Source organism: Echeneis naucrates, chromosome 2 (assembly GCF_900963305.1).
Source record: "Echeneis naucrates chromosome 2, fEcheNa1.1, whole genome shotgun sequence".
NCBI classification, from domain to species: Eukaryota; Metazoa; Chordata; class Actinopteri; order Carangiformes; family Echeneidae; genus Echeneis; species Echeneis naucrates.
In genome coordinates this window covers 13,284,395-13,301,673 of record NC_042512.1, presented here as the reverse complement: position 1 = coordinate 13,301,673, position 17,279 = coordinate 13,284,395, and the positions used below count along the sequence as shown (strand labels likewise).

Genomic DNA, 17,279 nt, shown 5'->3' with positions numbered 1-17,279 from the left:
GAGGGCAGCGGGTGAACCAACGGTCACATGTGCCACCAACTCCGATGCAAATCTGTTTCACATGAATTTTTTTTTTTTTTTTTTTTTTTTTTGGCTTTTCAGAGGCTTTCCTTATTTAAAAGGTGTCCGGCACCTTGATTCAATCTTGACTGGAGTTCACCCTCAAAGGCTAAATAGACTTCCCTCAAGGTGCGTGGCTGACAGAGAAGCTGAGAGATGAGACGGGGGAGTGAAGCTTGATGTCGGAACTCATGGAAATCAAACACTGCTAACCAAGGAAATGATGGAAATAATGTAGCTTTGGATCCAGATTCTTCTAAAGTCACAAAAACCAACATGAACACCCACATAGCTTTAATGTAACTGATTTGTATTGCTTTAATGTTTTTTTTTTCTCCTTAGGAACAGGTAAGCCATGACAATATAATGTAAATGATAAGCGCAAACAAAATCTGAGACCCTTGTGTACATCCATAGTAGCACATTCATATAAGCCCATCTGTACATAGGGGTCACAGAAACCTTTTCTTTTTCACTGAAACAAGGTCACTCTTCACTCAAGGCCAACAGGTACAATGCAAGTTTAGATTTTTTTTTGTTGTTGTTGTTGTTGTTGTTGTTGTTTTTTCCATTTCTGCAACGTTTATTGTTTCTGTTTCTTCTCCTCCAAATCACTAAAAGTGAATCGAAGCCAATTCCAGTGCACTGTACCTCTTTGCTTTCAATGAAGCGCCACCGTACTTTCCCCCGTTTGCCAACACCAGCTGTTAAAACTGCGATAATGTGGTGATAATGTGACAATGAAACAAGATTTTTAAAAACATGTTGGGGGGGGGGGGGGGGGGGGGGGTGGGGGAGGGGGCAGAAGAAGAATAAATTAGAATAAATAAATCATTGACTTTTCGAGAGGGCAGAAGAGGACACCTTTGGCAGTCTGACAAAGCTGCAGCTGTCGAGCTTTAGCATCACGGTGTGAGACACGTCTAACTTTACCTCCAGCGCTGGCACCCATTTGGAATTTATCTCACTCCTCTTTTGGTATAGTGAATATAAGTGCTTTGTTAACACACTTCCAACAGGGGCACAGCAGGCCTGTTCTCTCTTGAACAGACAATGGAGGTGGACACATTTTCTAGCATTGAGACACCAGGAGAAACAAATAACAAACAAAACTGCCTAATGTGCAGCTGAATGTCTGGCTGTATCAAGGCAAGGCCTCCCGTATAACATACATGAGCTTACGACACCCATTCCTGCATGTTCTGGCTGGTTCAGCTTGCTTGCATTTGCTGCTAAAGCTGAGCAAGGTGTTTTAAATAGTGAAGCACAATAATGGGAACGGAGTAGCAGTTAAACATAAAAAGAAAAAGCAACATGCATCCAGTCAGAATAGATGTGAAGTGTTTGAATCTTTGGCAAAATCATAATCCTATGGGTGCATACAGCGGTTTTCATATTGCATTTGAGGTTGAACGTCTGGATATTTTTTTCTCGTGCTTCCCTTTTTCTAAAACAGGCACGTCTTTGCCTTAATAACTACCAGCTACGGCGCGTTGACTCCTATGAGTGTGTGGAAAGCACACACAGATGCTTCTGTCCATGCAATTCATACTCTTGGCCTCTATCTCATTCATGCCCTACCTCGTTCTGAGAGAACGCGAAAATGAAAAACATGACGAGCCGAAAACAAACAATATACATGTACAAAGTAATGTACACCATATATTCAAACACATTTCAAAATCGTCAGACTTTGAAATCATTAGCCAAAATAAGTATATATTTTTTCTCAACCCATTAGGTAATCTTCTTTATCTAGACTGTACAATATATGTATATATGAGTAATCATGAGGGACCAAAGCAACAAAAATAAATACTTTTTCGCTATGTCACCTTTCAAAGTATTATATCTATGTACATCTATATCAATATCAATTTTCCTTAGCTTATTGTGAATGGTTGAGCGTGTGTTCAACAAGCAGGCATTTGCACACAGTGTGGAAACTCCATGTGTTTTCTTGTTTTTTTTTTTTTTTTGTTTAGTTTTTTTTTTTCTTTTTCTTTTCCTTTGCCCTACGTCGTATCTAAATGTAAATTTTGACAACACTGTGAAAAAACAAAGACCAGCCTGTCCGGACAGTGAACGGTAAACCCTGGCTCAAATGGACCGAAATGAAAGAAAGACGAAATAAAATAAAACAAAACGAAACCAAAAAAAAAAAAAAAAAAAAAAAAAAGTAAAAATATAACATCTCACCATCATGTGACTACTTCAACAATGGGTTTGTCTACTTCTTTTCAGGAGTACAAAAAGGTAGTCTATTTCATGCAGTCTTTGACAAGTCATACAACCAGGGTGTACTTGTCTAAAGGTTTTTAAGTGGTTTTTAGCACACAGCATAGAATGTTTTCAGTGATGTTGAATGTAGCGATGAGGGACGGTACATTTTGGGACAACAACATGCATAAAGAACAGTGCATAGGTCCAGGTCATTGGGCCAGTCCCTGGTGATTTCCAGTGTGTTTCAGTGGCAGCGTCTTATCAACAGATCCACGACTGCAAGCAGGTGATGGGCATGTCTATGTGACGCGAGGGGAGTCAGAGGTGGGGGGGTGGGTGGTGGTGGTGGTGGGGGGGTGGGGGGGGAGGTGCAGGGTCCAAGCCTGAATGAATGGCGCCATCCTGTGGACAAAAAGAGTCTTCCTCTTGCCTGTCTGCCATGCTATCAGCAGCTTGGTGGAGTAATCCCAGAAGCGAGTTTTGAAAGAGAGAAAGAGAGCGAGCAGGCTTGGACCGGAGGCCGAGGTGACACGAAGTGCGGTGACCTTAGCGTGGCATCTTTTTTTTCTATTTCCTTATTTTCTTTTGAGTCTGGTCTGCTGTGCGCAGTTTAGATCAGTCATTATTTCATTGCAGAGCCCTTTCCAACACACAACAGACCTGGAAAAAAAACCACTAAGGATTTCGCAATGATTTTTGAGGAAGTTAGAAGAAGAACCAATCTTAAAGATCAAGCTAACATGCATAAGGTCTTCAGACATTGTTTTGCTAAAAGCCATCAAGGCCAACTTTTTTCCTGAAGACAAGTTCAAGAAGAAATCGTATTTCTTTTCTTTTTTTTTTTTTTGTTGTTGTTGTTGAACACTTCATCTTTTGAAAAGAGGAAATAATAATGGCTTAATAACTACATCATTCTTGCACTTGTATTGCAACTACCTTTGGTAAATCAAATCACTCAAAACTACAACAGAAAACCCTGAAACTTACGTGTTTCCTGACTAAACTTCCTTTAGTCTTTAGCTAGCTTTTTCTTTAACACAGGCCGCCCTGTGAGCAAATTTTCTCCCTTCAAAGGCCTCCATGTCTGCAACGTTCACAGCTCCACACCACACATCCTCAAGCGCCACTTTGGATCCACACCGAATCCTTCAATTAGACTTTTCCGAAAAACGACCAAAGTCAAGACAAACCAGCAAGGCAGAGAGAAAAAAGAACAGAGAGAGGGGAAACAGAAAGAAACTAACGAGAGAGAGAGAGAGAGAGAGAGAGAGAGAGAGAGAAAGGACATCGTCATTGAGTCCTTGGGAAAAAGACGCAGAAGATGTCTAAATGGCCGCCGTCATTTAAACGTTGGGAGTTTCACCGTTTCATCATTTTGCAGACGAAGTTGACGATGGCGGAGGCGGGTTGATCTATGTCCAGCTCAGCAAACAGGTGGCTGACATTGTCTGTTGTGCTTCCTTGTTTCCTCGCGACAAATCCAAAAAGCCTGAAATAAATAAATAAACAAATACAAACCTAACCTTATAAATATATAAGGATTTATAAATAAAACATAACCTTCAAAAGATGTTCTCATCCGTCTGCAAAATCGGATGTCAACTCACCTCACTGAGCCACCTCCTTCTTTGCCCCATCTGTGGAAAGAAAACAAAAGAAATACTGAAAAGACTTCTGTCTAGATATTAACATGGATTAAAAAAAAAAAGGCATGAAAGTGTCTTACTTCCTGTCCTGGGGATCAGTGTCACAGTAGGTGATTGTGTTGAGGGGATAATGTCGCCTGAAGAAAATTCTGCCGAGAAATAAATGCAAAGATTATCATTGCTGAGGAGAATCAATCAGTTAATCATTAATAGAAAAGCATTTTTGAGGTCAACAGTTTAACACAAAGCGCTTTATAGAGTTAAAGTATGTATGTACCCACGTTTACTCAAAAATCTGTAACAGAAACTGAGGAAATGAATTTGTGAATCTCATGAATTTAAATGGAGAAAAGTAAAGTGAAAAAAAAAATGAAAAAGAAACTCAAGCCATAAAGTCAAAAAGGAAATAAAATAAAACGCAGAGAGGGAAAAAGGGTAAAATCAGAAATAAAAAGGTGAAGTAATAAAAATAGAAATGACGGGAATTAAAAGTAAGGAGTTGATCAAACCACAGAATGAAAACCAGAGCAAACTTTAAAATGAGGGAATGCTTGTGTGTTTGTCACTCACTTCCTTTGACTGTCAGTGAGCGTCACGCCTTGTGCGGACACCTTGAAGTGGACGGTGGTGGCGGCAGGAAGAGGGTTGATCGCCAGCGTCTGACTGATGGCCTTGGCGATGGCCTGAGGCCCCGTCAGAGACTCCATGTCCACGGAGTTGATGTAGAGGACGTTGCATGCTGGAAGGGACGCAGATCGACCGTCAAATCAGAAAAGACCAGGGAGGAACACGTGCGCATGCAGAGGGGTGTTCTCAGGCACTGAGCAGTTCTTTTAAAGTATTATTTGGCCAAACGTAGGAATCATCTATTTCTTTGAGAGCATGCTGCACATTCACATTCAGTCAAAATGCAAACCATTATTTACCATGGGCTTCTTCAGGAACCTTCTGGACTGTAAGGTAAGGATGACAGTGTGTGAGTGTGCATATCGGAAACCACACAAATCAATCAGCAGGCCAGAATAGGCCTCTCATCATTACCTGCTCCCTGTTTTAGAAGTTCAACAACCGGATCAGTGGGCGTGGCAAGTTCCAACGCCTCTTCGTTCGGGTCTGTGAGCGATTAAACGAAATACAAAGGTAAGCTTTCAACACCTAAACGGCGCTTTAAGGGAAACGTCTGATGAGGAGGGTGAGGCTGACCTTTGGTGGGGATCATCAGCTTACAGGGCAGAGCCAGGGGAGTCATCGAGTGTTGGTACACCAGAGCGGACAGACAACCTACAAACGCAAAGTCATGTCTCTGCAAATCTGGATCACTTTGGGTTCAGGCAAAATGTGGATCTGACATACTCACCAAAGTAGGGCTCATTGGGACAACCCTTCAGACGCACACCTTTAGAGCTCGTCTCAATCAGAAAGTGCCTCACCAGCTCGTTAGTCAGATCACCAACTGGGGAAAAAAATGAAAAAATAAATAAATAAGTCATACTCCTGATCATATATCATTTCCTAAATGTAGCCGTTTTCCTCGAACCTTTTTTGTTTTGTTGGACAGTCGGAGGGGGGCAGGCCACCTTCATGGCCAGACCGTAGGCCCCGCGGAAGGAATGGCTGTCTCTGATGATGAAGGCCCCCGGCTCCCTGTCCTTCAACAGGCTGATGGCTATAAGATGGGAGGAGGATGCGAGGGATGGGGAAAGGAAAAAAAAAAAAAATCAGGGGAACGAGAATCATTGATCAAACGTCAACGAGAGGAGGAGGACGATGAAAGGAGAATACACATTCAAATCAGTGTGGCTCGAGGAGAGGAGATTTTACTGTAAGTCTCTTTCACTATGGGAATAATAAATCCTTACCTTGCTCTCTGGAGATGTCTGGCTTGTACCAGAACTTGGAGGTGTCCTGGACAAACTTGACATTCATCTTAATGTCTGGATAACCATCTGCTTGGATGAAAGGAGACAGTGGCATGGTTACAGGACAGCACACAGCTTGGGAAAAAAAAAAAAAAGTCATCAGCGGCTCACCATAAATGGACTTGGAGATGTCAGGGAGCATGTGAATACCAGACAGGTTTGGCGTGCTGCCTCCGCTGGCTGGTGTCGGTGTCGTGTTGTTGTCCACCCTCTCGGCGTCTCCACTGGACATGTGCCTCTTTTCGGGCAGCTGCGGGGAGACGGGAAATGCCGGCGTGGGGGGCGGCTGGGCGCTCCCTTGGCGAGAGGCTGCCCCCAGCTCATCAGGCGTGCTGTGGCCGCTCGCTGCCATGCGGCGGCCCAACATGGGGCTGGGTGGGACGCCGGCCCCTGCTGTTTTAGGGTTTCGGCCGATCAGAGGGCTGGAGGGGACGCCGGAGGGAGACGGGTGTCTGCCCAGTGAGGGGCTGGCTTGCCCCAGGCGTCTCTGCAGGGCGGGGCTTGGTGGCGTGTTGGTGGCCACTGTGCGGTGGAGGGTGTTGGGGCTGCCAGGGATGGTGTGGACGCCCATGATGTTGACCTGGGAGCCCTCGGGGGAGGCAGGTCTGTGTGGGGGGACATCTGAAGATCCAATCCTCCTCCTGCAGACCAAAACAAAATATGAGCCTCACATCTGCATCCCTCATCTTACTCTACTCCTTTAAAAACACAGATCCAGATTTTATTGTGTTTGTCGTTCTGATGGTATTCAGATTTGAAGTTGATCTCAAACAATGAACCGAAGACTCAGAGAACTTACCCATCAGTGCTATGAATTGGACTGCTGCTGGAGGTCAGAGGATTATTGGACGGTTGTGCTCTCGAGCCCCCAAAACCGCGAATATCTGCGATGACAAAGAATCGAAACACACAAACCCACTCAGTGTCAACCTAGCGACTCACACAAGTTTGTTCAGAGCGTAATGGGATGCGGTTATCTGACACAAACAACGGAGCAAATATTCTGTGTATGGTGGGATGCAGAGCAAAAGAGGAAACAATTTGGTTGCGGTGAAATACACAGATATTAAAAGGAGGGGAAAAAAAGTGTGGTGGTCAGCAGAATGTGCAGTCCACATGGTCCTTACCTTGCTCTCCATCATTAGAATCAGAGTCTAACAGCGAGAAGAGATAGAAAACCAGGGAAGAAGAAGAGGGGATGTGTGGAAGAGGAAGAGACAAGGAAGACAAATTTGAGTGCAGAGCAAGGACTGACGGGTGTGTGTCAGAGCCGCTGTGAACACCAGAGGGCGGCAAAGACTAACAATCACAGCGTGAGTCACTTTCTGCTCGCTCAGCTCAAGAGCTACAGCATGACATAATGCAGGGATGCTGCACTGGCACGAAGTCAAAGCTTCTGCAGAGTCCTTTGGTTTTCCCTCGAGAAGGTTTAAGGTTGTTAAAACCATCTAATTTACATCATTATGACGGCATTATGGTCATAATTGAATGACCATTTCTCCCCCAGAGGAATAACAACAACGCTTGTTCGGCTTTAAATCATAAATAAGGTTGAAGCACATACATGAATATGACCAAAAGGAAAACAAGCCGTTTTCTCCTGATTACGGTTTGTTTTCATTCGTTACCAAGACCCAGTGTCAGTGAAGGGGAGAACAGCATATCTGATGTGTGGAAACTGACCTGATCCGCCCTGTGCATGTGGCTTCAGTCCCAGCGTTGACAGAGGAGTCTTGGCCAAGCCTGCAGGAGAGCGAGCTACAGACAGACACACAAGCAAACCGGAGTGAAATGCACGACATAACAAAAACATGAGTGCAATCCATGATGAGAGCCAGAAAGAGAGTGAAAATAACAATGTGAGGTATGAGAGGACAATTCTTCACTGAAGCATGATGAAAACGGTGAGTTAGCATGTTTCAGATGTTCTTTTTTAACCTTTGCAGGACTCGCTCATCGAACATTGATCATTGATTTCATACACTGACGCAGTGCGAGAGCAACAAACTGAGGGAAATAAATGTGCTCACTGTCCCGCAAGTGATTTTACGTATTTCCACAGTGACACATTCTCAACAAAAAGGTTATGCGTTCATAACAACATGCAGGTGACAAATGTAGCCAGGAAAATATGGGCTGAGGCAGAGACACTGGAGAGAGGCTGAAGATGAGGTTGTGATGATGTCATCACAAAAAAAGAAGTGAAGTGAAATGAAATCCAAGCCGACAGCAGGATGGGGGATTCAGGTCGACTCTCAGGTGGCATGGAGAGGGTGAGGGTGGGAAATGGGAAGTTTTGTGCCACAGAACTGATTGTTACTACAACAGCTGTTTGTTCAGGACTGACTGCAGGGGAGCGGGGGAAAATGGCTCCTCACTGTGCATCACGCAGAGCTGCTGGGCCTGAGTTTGGTACATTTGCGTTTTCTGAAATTTGCTTTCCAAAGAGGAATCTAGTATTTTGGCGCACGGATTGCCTTCGTCATGCAAAACACCTGCTCTGTGGTTTTGTTTGCTGCCAAGTCATGCGGCAACATCAATTTGCTGCAAGCAAATTCAAAGTTTGCTTCGATCATTATGAAAAGCGCAATGTCATTTGAATGGGACTTAGGTTCACATCAGCGAGCCTTTACATCACTAAAACGAGGGGATGCTTGAATAGTTTCCATAGTTTTCCAGAACTACTATTAAACAAACAGAATTTCCTCCTGGGATCCTCCTGGAATAATGTATTTCTGATTCTGAAACTACAACCTGTTTGACTGCAGGCTTTGAGGAAATTCTGCAGGTGAGCTTGTATCAACAGTGATCTGTGCTGAAGACAGGATGGGCCCTCAATGCAAATGCTCTCACACTGCAATAAAATCGCTTTGCATCTTCAGTGTCCCGCAGGACTCTCCAGTGATCTTGTGATGGATCGGACCTTCGCCGGTACCCTGCTCCTGCTGAGCTTGTTTGCAGCCTTCGGGAAATATGTTAAGATCGAGGAACCCATGGGCTGGCAACAAGCTCAGGAGCACTGTCGGACTCAGTACACAGACCTGGCTCCTATCAGCAGTTATCGAGACATCGCCCGTCTTCAGATCCTTGCCGAAGACGGCAATATTTTCTACTGGATTGGAATGAGGAGGGGCTCCGAAGACATTGGAAAATGGTCGTGGTCAGGCGGTGGGGAGGTGTCCAGACATTTTTGGGCAGAGGGTCAGCCCGATAATGGAACTCAAGAGACCTATGCTGCGTTTTATCAGGGCCAGGTGCATGATGTTACTGAAAGAGATATTGCTGTCTTCTGCTACAGGGTTGTAGTGGTCAGGGAGAAGATGACATGGGAGGACGCTTTGGATCACTGCGAGGAGCATCACAGCAACCTGGCTAGCGTGGCGTCAGAGACAGAGATGATGCTGATCCAGAGGGAGTTGGGAAAAATAACCACAACAGAACATGTCTGGATCGGCTTGCGTTTCATCCCTGGAGGCTGGCAGTGGGTGGACCAGCAGCAGCTGGACTACGAGGCCTGGAGCCAAGACAAGAAACCGACGTGTCCTCATCTCAGCGTACAGTGTGGTGCCTTAAAGGCAGTGGGGAGGCCGGAGAGTGACAGTGCAGACGATATTGTAAATCAAAGTGAGTGGGAGGCTCATGAATGTGAGGATAAACTCCATTTTATTTGCTACTGAGCGTTTATGTCAGAAATTGCCTTAATATCAAGAATTTATTTTTAAATTTTTTTTTTACATTTTGATCCTTTTATTATAAGAACTTGTGTATTTGCTTTGTTAGACCAAACAGCTCAGCTATTTGTGCTGTATTTTATCTGAAACTGGTGACAAACCAGAACCAAAATAAGGTGGAATTAAGAATTCAGGTCAACTAAAAATAAATATTCAAAAAAGCATTATCTTGCTGTCATTGCGTAATTCTTTCCTGTTATTCACTAATTCAGTTACTGATTTGTGAGTGGCCCCGATCTGCAGGCAGTGTAGACCTACACATGTTGAAGTAAGGAGTCTGTGGCGACACAGGGAAGCTGGGGGTCTGGGGAGAACTCTCACCACCGCCTCCAAAGGTGGGACTGTTGCTGAATCCGTCCGTCTTGTCGTCCTCGAAGGCTTCCCGGTAGCTGTGCATGGGACCCTAAAAAAAAAAAAAAAAAACAGACAGAAAAATTTAATTAATCAAGAAAAATTGTGTCTTCTTCAACCATGAGCAGCATTTTTACCTCTCTGGGTCTTCCTCCTGGGTTTAGGGCCAGATTGTTGGCAAAATCTGGTGAATGAACAGTTGATGTGCTTTCGTGGCTGCTCTGGTACTGTCCCTCACTGGTGGTCCGACGCCGGCCCGTCTCTTGCGTCACTTCAGGGGTCATCCCTCTGGACCGAACTCCTATAACACCCCAAGATGTTTAACTCACTGAGCATGTTTTACAAACGATTTTTAGAATAACACTTTATTAATATTCAGCTATTCCTTTCCAGAAATATTCCATCACGAGTGGAAAAAGAAAGCTCCATAGTATAATACAAATGAACCTTCTTTTAATTAGAAATTTTCATTTCTTCAAGAGAGCCACCCTGTGACAGAAAGATTTAAATGTGAAGAAGTGAAGAGAAAAAAAAAAAATAAATAGTGAAAATAGCAGAAACTGATGAAATGTCATGAAGCAAACAATCTATAAAAGTTTTGAAAGAAGCAGAGAAAAAAAAAATCAACAAATGCAGCAACAAAAATGCCAGAAATTAAAAATGAGGGAAAGTGGACAAACCAGAGAAGGAATAGGAGCGATGGCGGTCAGATTGTTGAGGTGTCATGCTTTCACTGATCCCCCGAATACGAGCGTTGTACTCTGTGCCCATGGGAGGGAGGGCAGGGTGGTGGATGGGAGGAGGGGGGGTAGGAGGTGGAGGAGGAAGGTGAGAGTGGTGCAGAGGAGGAGGAGGCAAATGGTTGCAAGGGTTGTCCATACAGCAGGAAAAGAGGGATTTTTCAGAAGAGGGAAAAAATACAGAAATGAATCTAATGAAAGTGAAAAGTGAGAAAATTAAAAATGTATTTATCACGTAAGGTGACATTTTGTTTAACATAGCATAGGCAAGATGAAAAAAACAAATGTGCACAGCATAAAACTTTTGCGGGATCAGGTCTAAAAAGGAGGCGTTCACTTCATTGTTCCACTGGGTGGCGCCTTGGAGCCTCCACATGCTCTCACATGAAGGTAAACATGAATGCACCCAGAGCATGGAAGCAGGAGCCTCTGAGTGTTTGGCTATTCTTGCTCTCATCCCACCTCCCCTCTAACCAGCATTGCTTCACTTCATGCTGCAGGTCGCTCCTTTGCTACGGCACCCCATGATGACTGCCACAGGAAGCTCAGGAGCTGAGGCTAAGGCTTCTTCCAGCCGAGACTATGACATCCTGGCATCGAATCATTTTATTCACTTCTTTTTTAACACCCTCTTGTTAAAGGAGCTGATATGAAACCTGAATAAGTGTAGGACATGTGCTTCAACATGCAACAACCCTGGAGAAGATCAGAAAATATTGAAGTCATGACCGTACAACTGATGAAAACGTTTTCCCTTTGTCTGCATTTATGAGTGCATTAAAAACTTTGAATTAACCTTGAACACCTCTTTTTCAAGAATGAAATACATTTCATTGGAAAAATGCATATAGAGTTATAGCACGGATTTAGATCATAGACAGGAAAATATTTGTACACATCAGGCTGATGGGAAATTTATTCCTTCAATTATTCACAAAGCTCAGCAATGTCTATCCAAAGAAGTCTTACCTGCAATGCGGTGAGCCACCAGGCCTTCCAAGTTGAGCGTCTCTTCCTCTGCATCTTGCTCTCGGGCCAGAGAGGAAGAGGAGATATCTTTCGGCTGGGGGGTGAGAGTAGGGAGAGGAGAAGACGAGGTACTGTAGCCCGGGTAAGGAGAAGAGCCCTGCAGGTCTGGGGAGTGGGAAACAGCGCTGCTTGGGTACGAGTTCACAGGCTTCAACGGCGCCTGCTGGTTCAAATTAGAAGAGGGCTCAGTGGCGTAGTAGTGGGGTGCTTGCCGTTGGTGGAGATAGGGCTCGGGGGTGTGTGTCGGGGTGGCGTTCTGGTGTTGGAAGCTGGTGTTGGGCCTCGAGGGAGAATAACCTGGAGACTCCATGACTGGGCTCTGGTTTGGCAATGCTGACACTCTCCCAGTCGATCTAAGGGGCTGATGAAAGGCATTGTTGACCGACCCAGAGTTGCTGTGACCGTGAATAGCAGAGTCCGCTTGGTATGAGGGTCTGGCAAGGGTCTGGGAGAAGGGTGCCTGCGATGAATTCAGGCTGTGCTCCCCAAGAGGCGCGCTGTGGGACTTGGACATGTGGGAGTTAACTGGGTCCAGGTCTAACATGAGCATGTTGAGTGCCTCAATGGACTGCTCAATGTCCCGCTGAGACGCTGGGGTGGGAAAGTGGGGCAAGCTATGGGTTGACTGAAGAGGGGGGCCAAATGGATCATCTGGGAGGCTATGCTGGTGCCAAGTGTTAAGACCTCTTTGAACTGCCTCTCTGCTGCTGGTGCTCCTCTCAGGGGCCCTGGGCATCAGTTTAGGGTTGGTTTCAAGGCTTCCTGGCGGCGGATTTCCAAACAGCTGTGTGCAGTACATCCCCCCTCCGTTCTGGTAGTTGTTGTATCCTCCCTGTGGCGATGCAGAGTCCACAGATCTCTCTTGCATCGCCGTGGGAGTTCGCACTCCATGTACTGGCATGTCGGTTAACTTTTCCCCGAGAACGCCTCTCTCAAGATATGGCCTGTCGTTCTGCCCACTGACAGGCGTCTGTGATTGGTAGTAGAGGTCAGCTGGTGTAGCCTGGCCTTCAAGGGACGAAATTGTACCCAAGCTGTCCACACTGTTGCCCTCTTGGCTATTGGGCAGCTCGTCGTCAAGAATATCTGTCTCCCGCTCCTCCTTGGAAGGAGCTCCAACTGCCTTAGTGTGGCCCCCGTTGACGTGCACCTGCGCCGGGACCAGGTGCCGTATCCCTCCTCCTGGGCTGGTGGACGTGGATAGGTAGGTTTGGCGTTGAGTTGGCGCCTCAAGGCCACTCAGGAGCTGATCAAGCTCTCTCTTCTCCTGTGGGCTGAGTGGCGGGTGAGTTGCCGTTGGGTTGTTGTGATTCACAGCGCCGTGCACAGACTGGCTGTGCTCATCAGTGCGATCAGTCTTGATTGACGCTGTAGAGTTGCCTGAGTCACTGCTCACGGACAGGGTGTGGTCGACAGCAGGAAGGGCGGCATGGCCTGTTACTGGAAGAGTCTGATCGGTGGTTTGGAGGGGATGGTTGGTGTGCTGCAATGGGATCTTGGCGTTGGTCAGCGGGTTTTCATGGACTGGGAGACCGTTGATGGTAACAACTCCCTCAAGGGAGTCTTTCTTGCGGACCCGGGCATATAGGCTTCCATCAAGGGGACCTTGGGTATGAACAACATCTGAAAGAGACATAAAGAGATTTATACTAACATAAAACCAGATTCATGTTCTGTTGCAGTTCCAGAATAACATGGGATGTCTTTTTTATTTTTTATTATGAAGACCCAAACCAGCTTAAGGATTTCACTCCTTCCATTCATCAAGTTACTCACGCTGCAAGCACAGTGACTCCCCACTGCACCTTTTTTATTTAACCTGAGGTTCAATGTGCAGTCCATCCACCAGCAACACAGCCCCTCCAGCTCTATTAATAGTCAATTTGCAGGGCTAAAGCCCCTGTCACGTTGCGTCAGTGCGGGACCACATGGTCTGACATGAACCAGGGTGGGTCAGCGCCCCCCCACGCACGGAAACAGCTGGTGTGTGAACCAAAGGGAAGCGCAGCAATGTCAGTCTGAAAGCCCAAAGTTGAACTGTGCTATAAATCACAGCACTCACAACATTTACTTAAACAGGAATGTTTTACATTTGTCTATACAAGGAAAAGCTAAGATTTACTTTCTGCTGCATGAAACTTGCACACTGGATCATGCATTACATTGTGTGAATGGAACTAAAGCAAATTCCTTTGGCCTGGCCGGACTTCAGATAAAGGAACGGAGAGCAGCTTTAACTGTGAGGCTTCCACAGAACTGAATGTGTTGTGGTTAGTTGTTCAGGAGCCTCATTTTGAAATCAAGCAAATTTACAACCCTTTTGTGGGAATGTAACTAAGGTGATTAAACAAAGCAGGAAATAAAATAAACATCACCTGTTTCATAGTTTCACTGCTGTTTCAGTAGCAGCATCAACTGAGATTGTACACATAATTATGGGTGTGTGGAGTCATGTAATTCACACAGCTGAGATAAAATGTTCACTGCAATCATAGGCCTGGGCAACAATTCAAACTGTAAAACACCATCCTGGCTTCCATGAAACACAACAATCACACATTTACCAGCTCATTCTGCGGTAGCACTTATGCTTACAAGAGGAAAGCAATACACCAACACTGGTTTTTGCAAAGCCATGCGCAACATATACATGGCGGCGGGTGGCTCATATGTGGGGTGTTCCAAATTGAGCGACCCCTGGGGACAGATGGTGGATCACTTGGACCACAGCTATTTCAAAACCCATGTCAACAACAACTCACGGGGCACAGTAGCAGCAACAGTGAGCGGGCAGGCGAGGAAGCTGTAAACATTGTGTGCTTCTGTGGATGTTGTAAATTATGACAGGGATTTTCAGTAAAACTCAGAAAATAAACAATAAAACCAATATCAAAACTGGCACCAGATTTTGCGGATGTTGAATAATAATTTCCTCTTATATGAATGTCAATTTAACTTCACTTTAAAAACATCTGCAAATCAGTTTTACGTACAGTTATAATATAAATACATTTATTTGTACAATTATAAGTTTACAAAGATGAATACGGGAAATTGCCACATTTGATCATAAAGTCAAATTAAAAAACATCCCCCTTACCTGTAATTCAACCCCATTTTCTTTAACTCTTTCCTGTCAAAAAAAAAAAAAAAAAACCCAGCAAGGCTTCAATATTTCCTCTGTAACCATTTAGACTGTGCTTAAAAAGCTGAATGTGGTCCAAACTTCAGTCTATTCATCAAAAGTTCTTCGGTAGGAGTGAAAATTCTGCCCCCGGGCTTTCTTCTCCCACTCTCACTGTCCTCAGATTCATGTCCTCCTATCATCCAACATGTGCTGGAGTGGAGCGAGGCGGGGCTGTACCACTGACGCTGCTGAATAGGGGTGAGCTGGCACTCAGGGACGATCTCTCGAATGTTCCCGGCAGCAGGGGAGGGCCTCCACCGCTGCCACCAGCTACACCCCCACCCTGCTGCCTGGGAAGAGATGTCATTTCAAATAAACTCCAGCTCCTACGCCATCTGTCTGCCTGGCACTGCAGTACCCCTGTCTGGTGACATCATTAGCGGGGGATACCCTCACTCAGGGTCGCGCTCTCTCCCCTCGCCGTGAGTATCTGCAGGTCTTGAAAATGCTCAGCTCAACCTATTCTACCGGGAAAACTGCCACAGCACGACATAAATCCTCAATAACCACATTTCATCACTTTAAGACTTTAAATTCACTCTTTCAAAACTTCCCAGGGAACAGTGGTCTATATTTTCCACCGGCTGAGCTCTCCGCCTTTTATTTCCTGACCTTTAACAGAATACGCAATTCTTTAGTTCTTCTACATAAAGGATGCTCTTTCAGTTTGCCTAGCTGCTGGTTCACTTCATGTCGAAGGTCAATCTGAGGAGCAGACGGCATCATTTGACCAGCTGAAATACAAAGAAACAATGTCTGGGTTTGGCACTCAGTATGTTGCTATGCACATAATACCAGGAAACATTTTGATTTATTTTTTGTTTTAAATTCAGTGGGGTAAGTAAGTTTCCACTGAATCACCAACCTCAGAGCCACAAACACCAAATTTAGCTCTATCCCATATTCAAATTATCCAAATACATTTTAAGATATCTCCAAAGTTTTAGAAAAAAAAAGAGAAAAAGAAAAAGTAACTGGTAATTTCACAACAGCTTGGAAAATTTTGGAAAAGACATCTCAAAAATGGCTTTGTTAAACTTATAATGGAATGAAGTTGAGATTCACTGGTGACTGACTCACAGCTGGAGTATCAGTATCAGTGTTTCCAGGGTGAGTCGTCTCAAACACCTTTGCGGTATTTTCTGCTGTTCAGTCACGAGGAGAGAAGGAGAAATCTGAGATTTCGGAGTCACCGTCTCCACTTAGAAAAGAATGGAGGTGACAAACGGGCATGACAGGAGCCACCGAACAAGTGTTGCAAAAGATCGCGGCTTTAATGTTTGCCACACGCTTGGCATGCGAATAACAAGCACGAGGCTGTGCCCATCGGACCAAGGCCAGTGTCAAAACAGCTCCGTACAAACCGTGACCTTGAGCAAAACATCGACTCTCCAAGATCAATCCAAAATAAATGACACCGTGTCGGTTAAAGCTTTTGTATGTTCTATCACATTGTCTACTAACTGAAAGGAACTGAGTGGAACTGCATTTGCAAGATCAACTCAGCTTGCTAGTTTCATGCATCATAAATGTTGATTAGCTGTCAAGTTCTGGACATCAGAGCTTCCTTCACGCAAGAATCAGCATCCAACTGGTCCCAGCAACAGTGTAACATCATACCGCCGTTATGGTATCATGGTCGCTGTTGAGTCGGAATAAATCAGTCCAATAACTTAAGATTTCTTTATTTTTTTTTTTTAAAGATCAGCATTTCAACTTTGCAGAATTTGCATTTAATAATCGTAAAGGAGCAAAACCAGTTATTTGTCCTTTGGACTGGAAAGAGCCAACTAATTCAAGCGTTACTGACGTGTTCATCGTGGCTATGTGGGTAAGGAACAGGATACATTATATCTAAAGTTGGATTACGCATAGCTGCCATTCTGCTCTGATGACAAAAAGGATATCAGATGTCTCAGCACAGTAGCATCGACGCGCGGGAGCGTCACCCTGATTCGATTCATTCCAGTGACCATGGCACACCATCTAAACAGGACGAATAGCTTCCATTCTGGTGTCGATGAACACTGCAGCTGCAACAGACCTCAAATTAGACGGGTTGAGTCACAGAAGGCCTGGCTACCACAAATAGCTAACAACTTGTTTCCTACTGCGGTAAGCCCGTGTAACATGCCATTCTCTCTAAGCCACGTTCACTGATACTCGGTACTGAGACAAAAAAAAAAATACAGCAGCAATGTTACATTTTCTCTCTCTCACTGGCGCACACCTGTCCATTCGGTGTATTCCGGTCTGCGAGAGTCGCTTTCCTCTCCTCTGAAAGTGACTCAGGCGTTGCTCATGTGCCGCTCCTCAGACGCACACAGCACCTGCTTCTCGCCTGTTTGCTTGTTTGTGTCATTGCCACATTGGAGCCCCGGAGGCCATTAAAA

General features: G+C 45.0%; 1 protein-coding gene across 4 annotated transcripts in view; it reads right to left on the bottom strand.

The window, feature by feature from the left end:
- Positions 1-371: 371 nt before the first annotated feature.
- Positions 372-17,279, bottom strand: part of tns1a (tensin 1a) — a 66,810-nt gene continuing 49,902 nt past the window's right edge. For all 4 annotated transcript variants that reach the window (XM_029515528.1, XM_029515547.1, XM_029515556.1 and 1 more), the window contains 18 exons: positions 11,640-13,322; positions 10,611-10,691; positions 10,068-10,231; positions 9,838-9,982; positions 7,532-7,606; positions 6,976-7,002; positions 6,648-6,732; positions 5,960-6,489; positions 5,789-5,875; positions 5,467-5,595; positions 5,287-5,382; positions 5,133-5,210; positions 4,971-5,042; positions 4,856-4,882; positions 4,500-4,668; positions 4,010-4,078; positions 3,891-3,920; positions 372-3,772 (listed from right to left, as the gene is read on the bottom strand). In XM_029515528.1, coding sequence (XP_029371388.1) covers positions 3,643-3,772; positions 3,891-3,920; positions 4,010-4,078; positions 4,500-4,668; positions 4,856-4,882; positions 4,971-5,042; positions 5,133-5,210; positions 5,287-5,382; positions 5,467-5,595; positions 5,789-5,875; positions 5,960-6,489; positions 6,648-6,732; positions 6,976-7,002; positions 7,532-7,606; positions 9,838-9,982; positions 10,068-10,231; positions 10,611-10,691; positions 11,640-13,322 — 3,677 coding nt within the window. In that variant the 3' untranslated portion in view covers positions 372-3,642. The remainder of the gene's footprint in view (positions 3,773-3,890; positions 3,921-4,009; positions 4,079-4,499; positions 4,669-4,855; positions 4,883-4,970; positions 5,043-5,132; positions 5,211-5,286; positions 5,383-5,466; positions 5,596-5,788; positions 5,876-5,959; positions 6,490-6,647; positions 6,733-6,975; positions 7,003-7,531; positions 7,607-9,837; positions 9,983-10,067; positions 10,232-10,610; positions 10,692-11,639; positions 13,323-17,279) is intronic.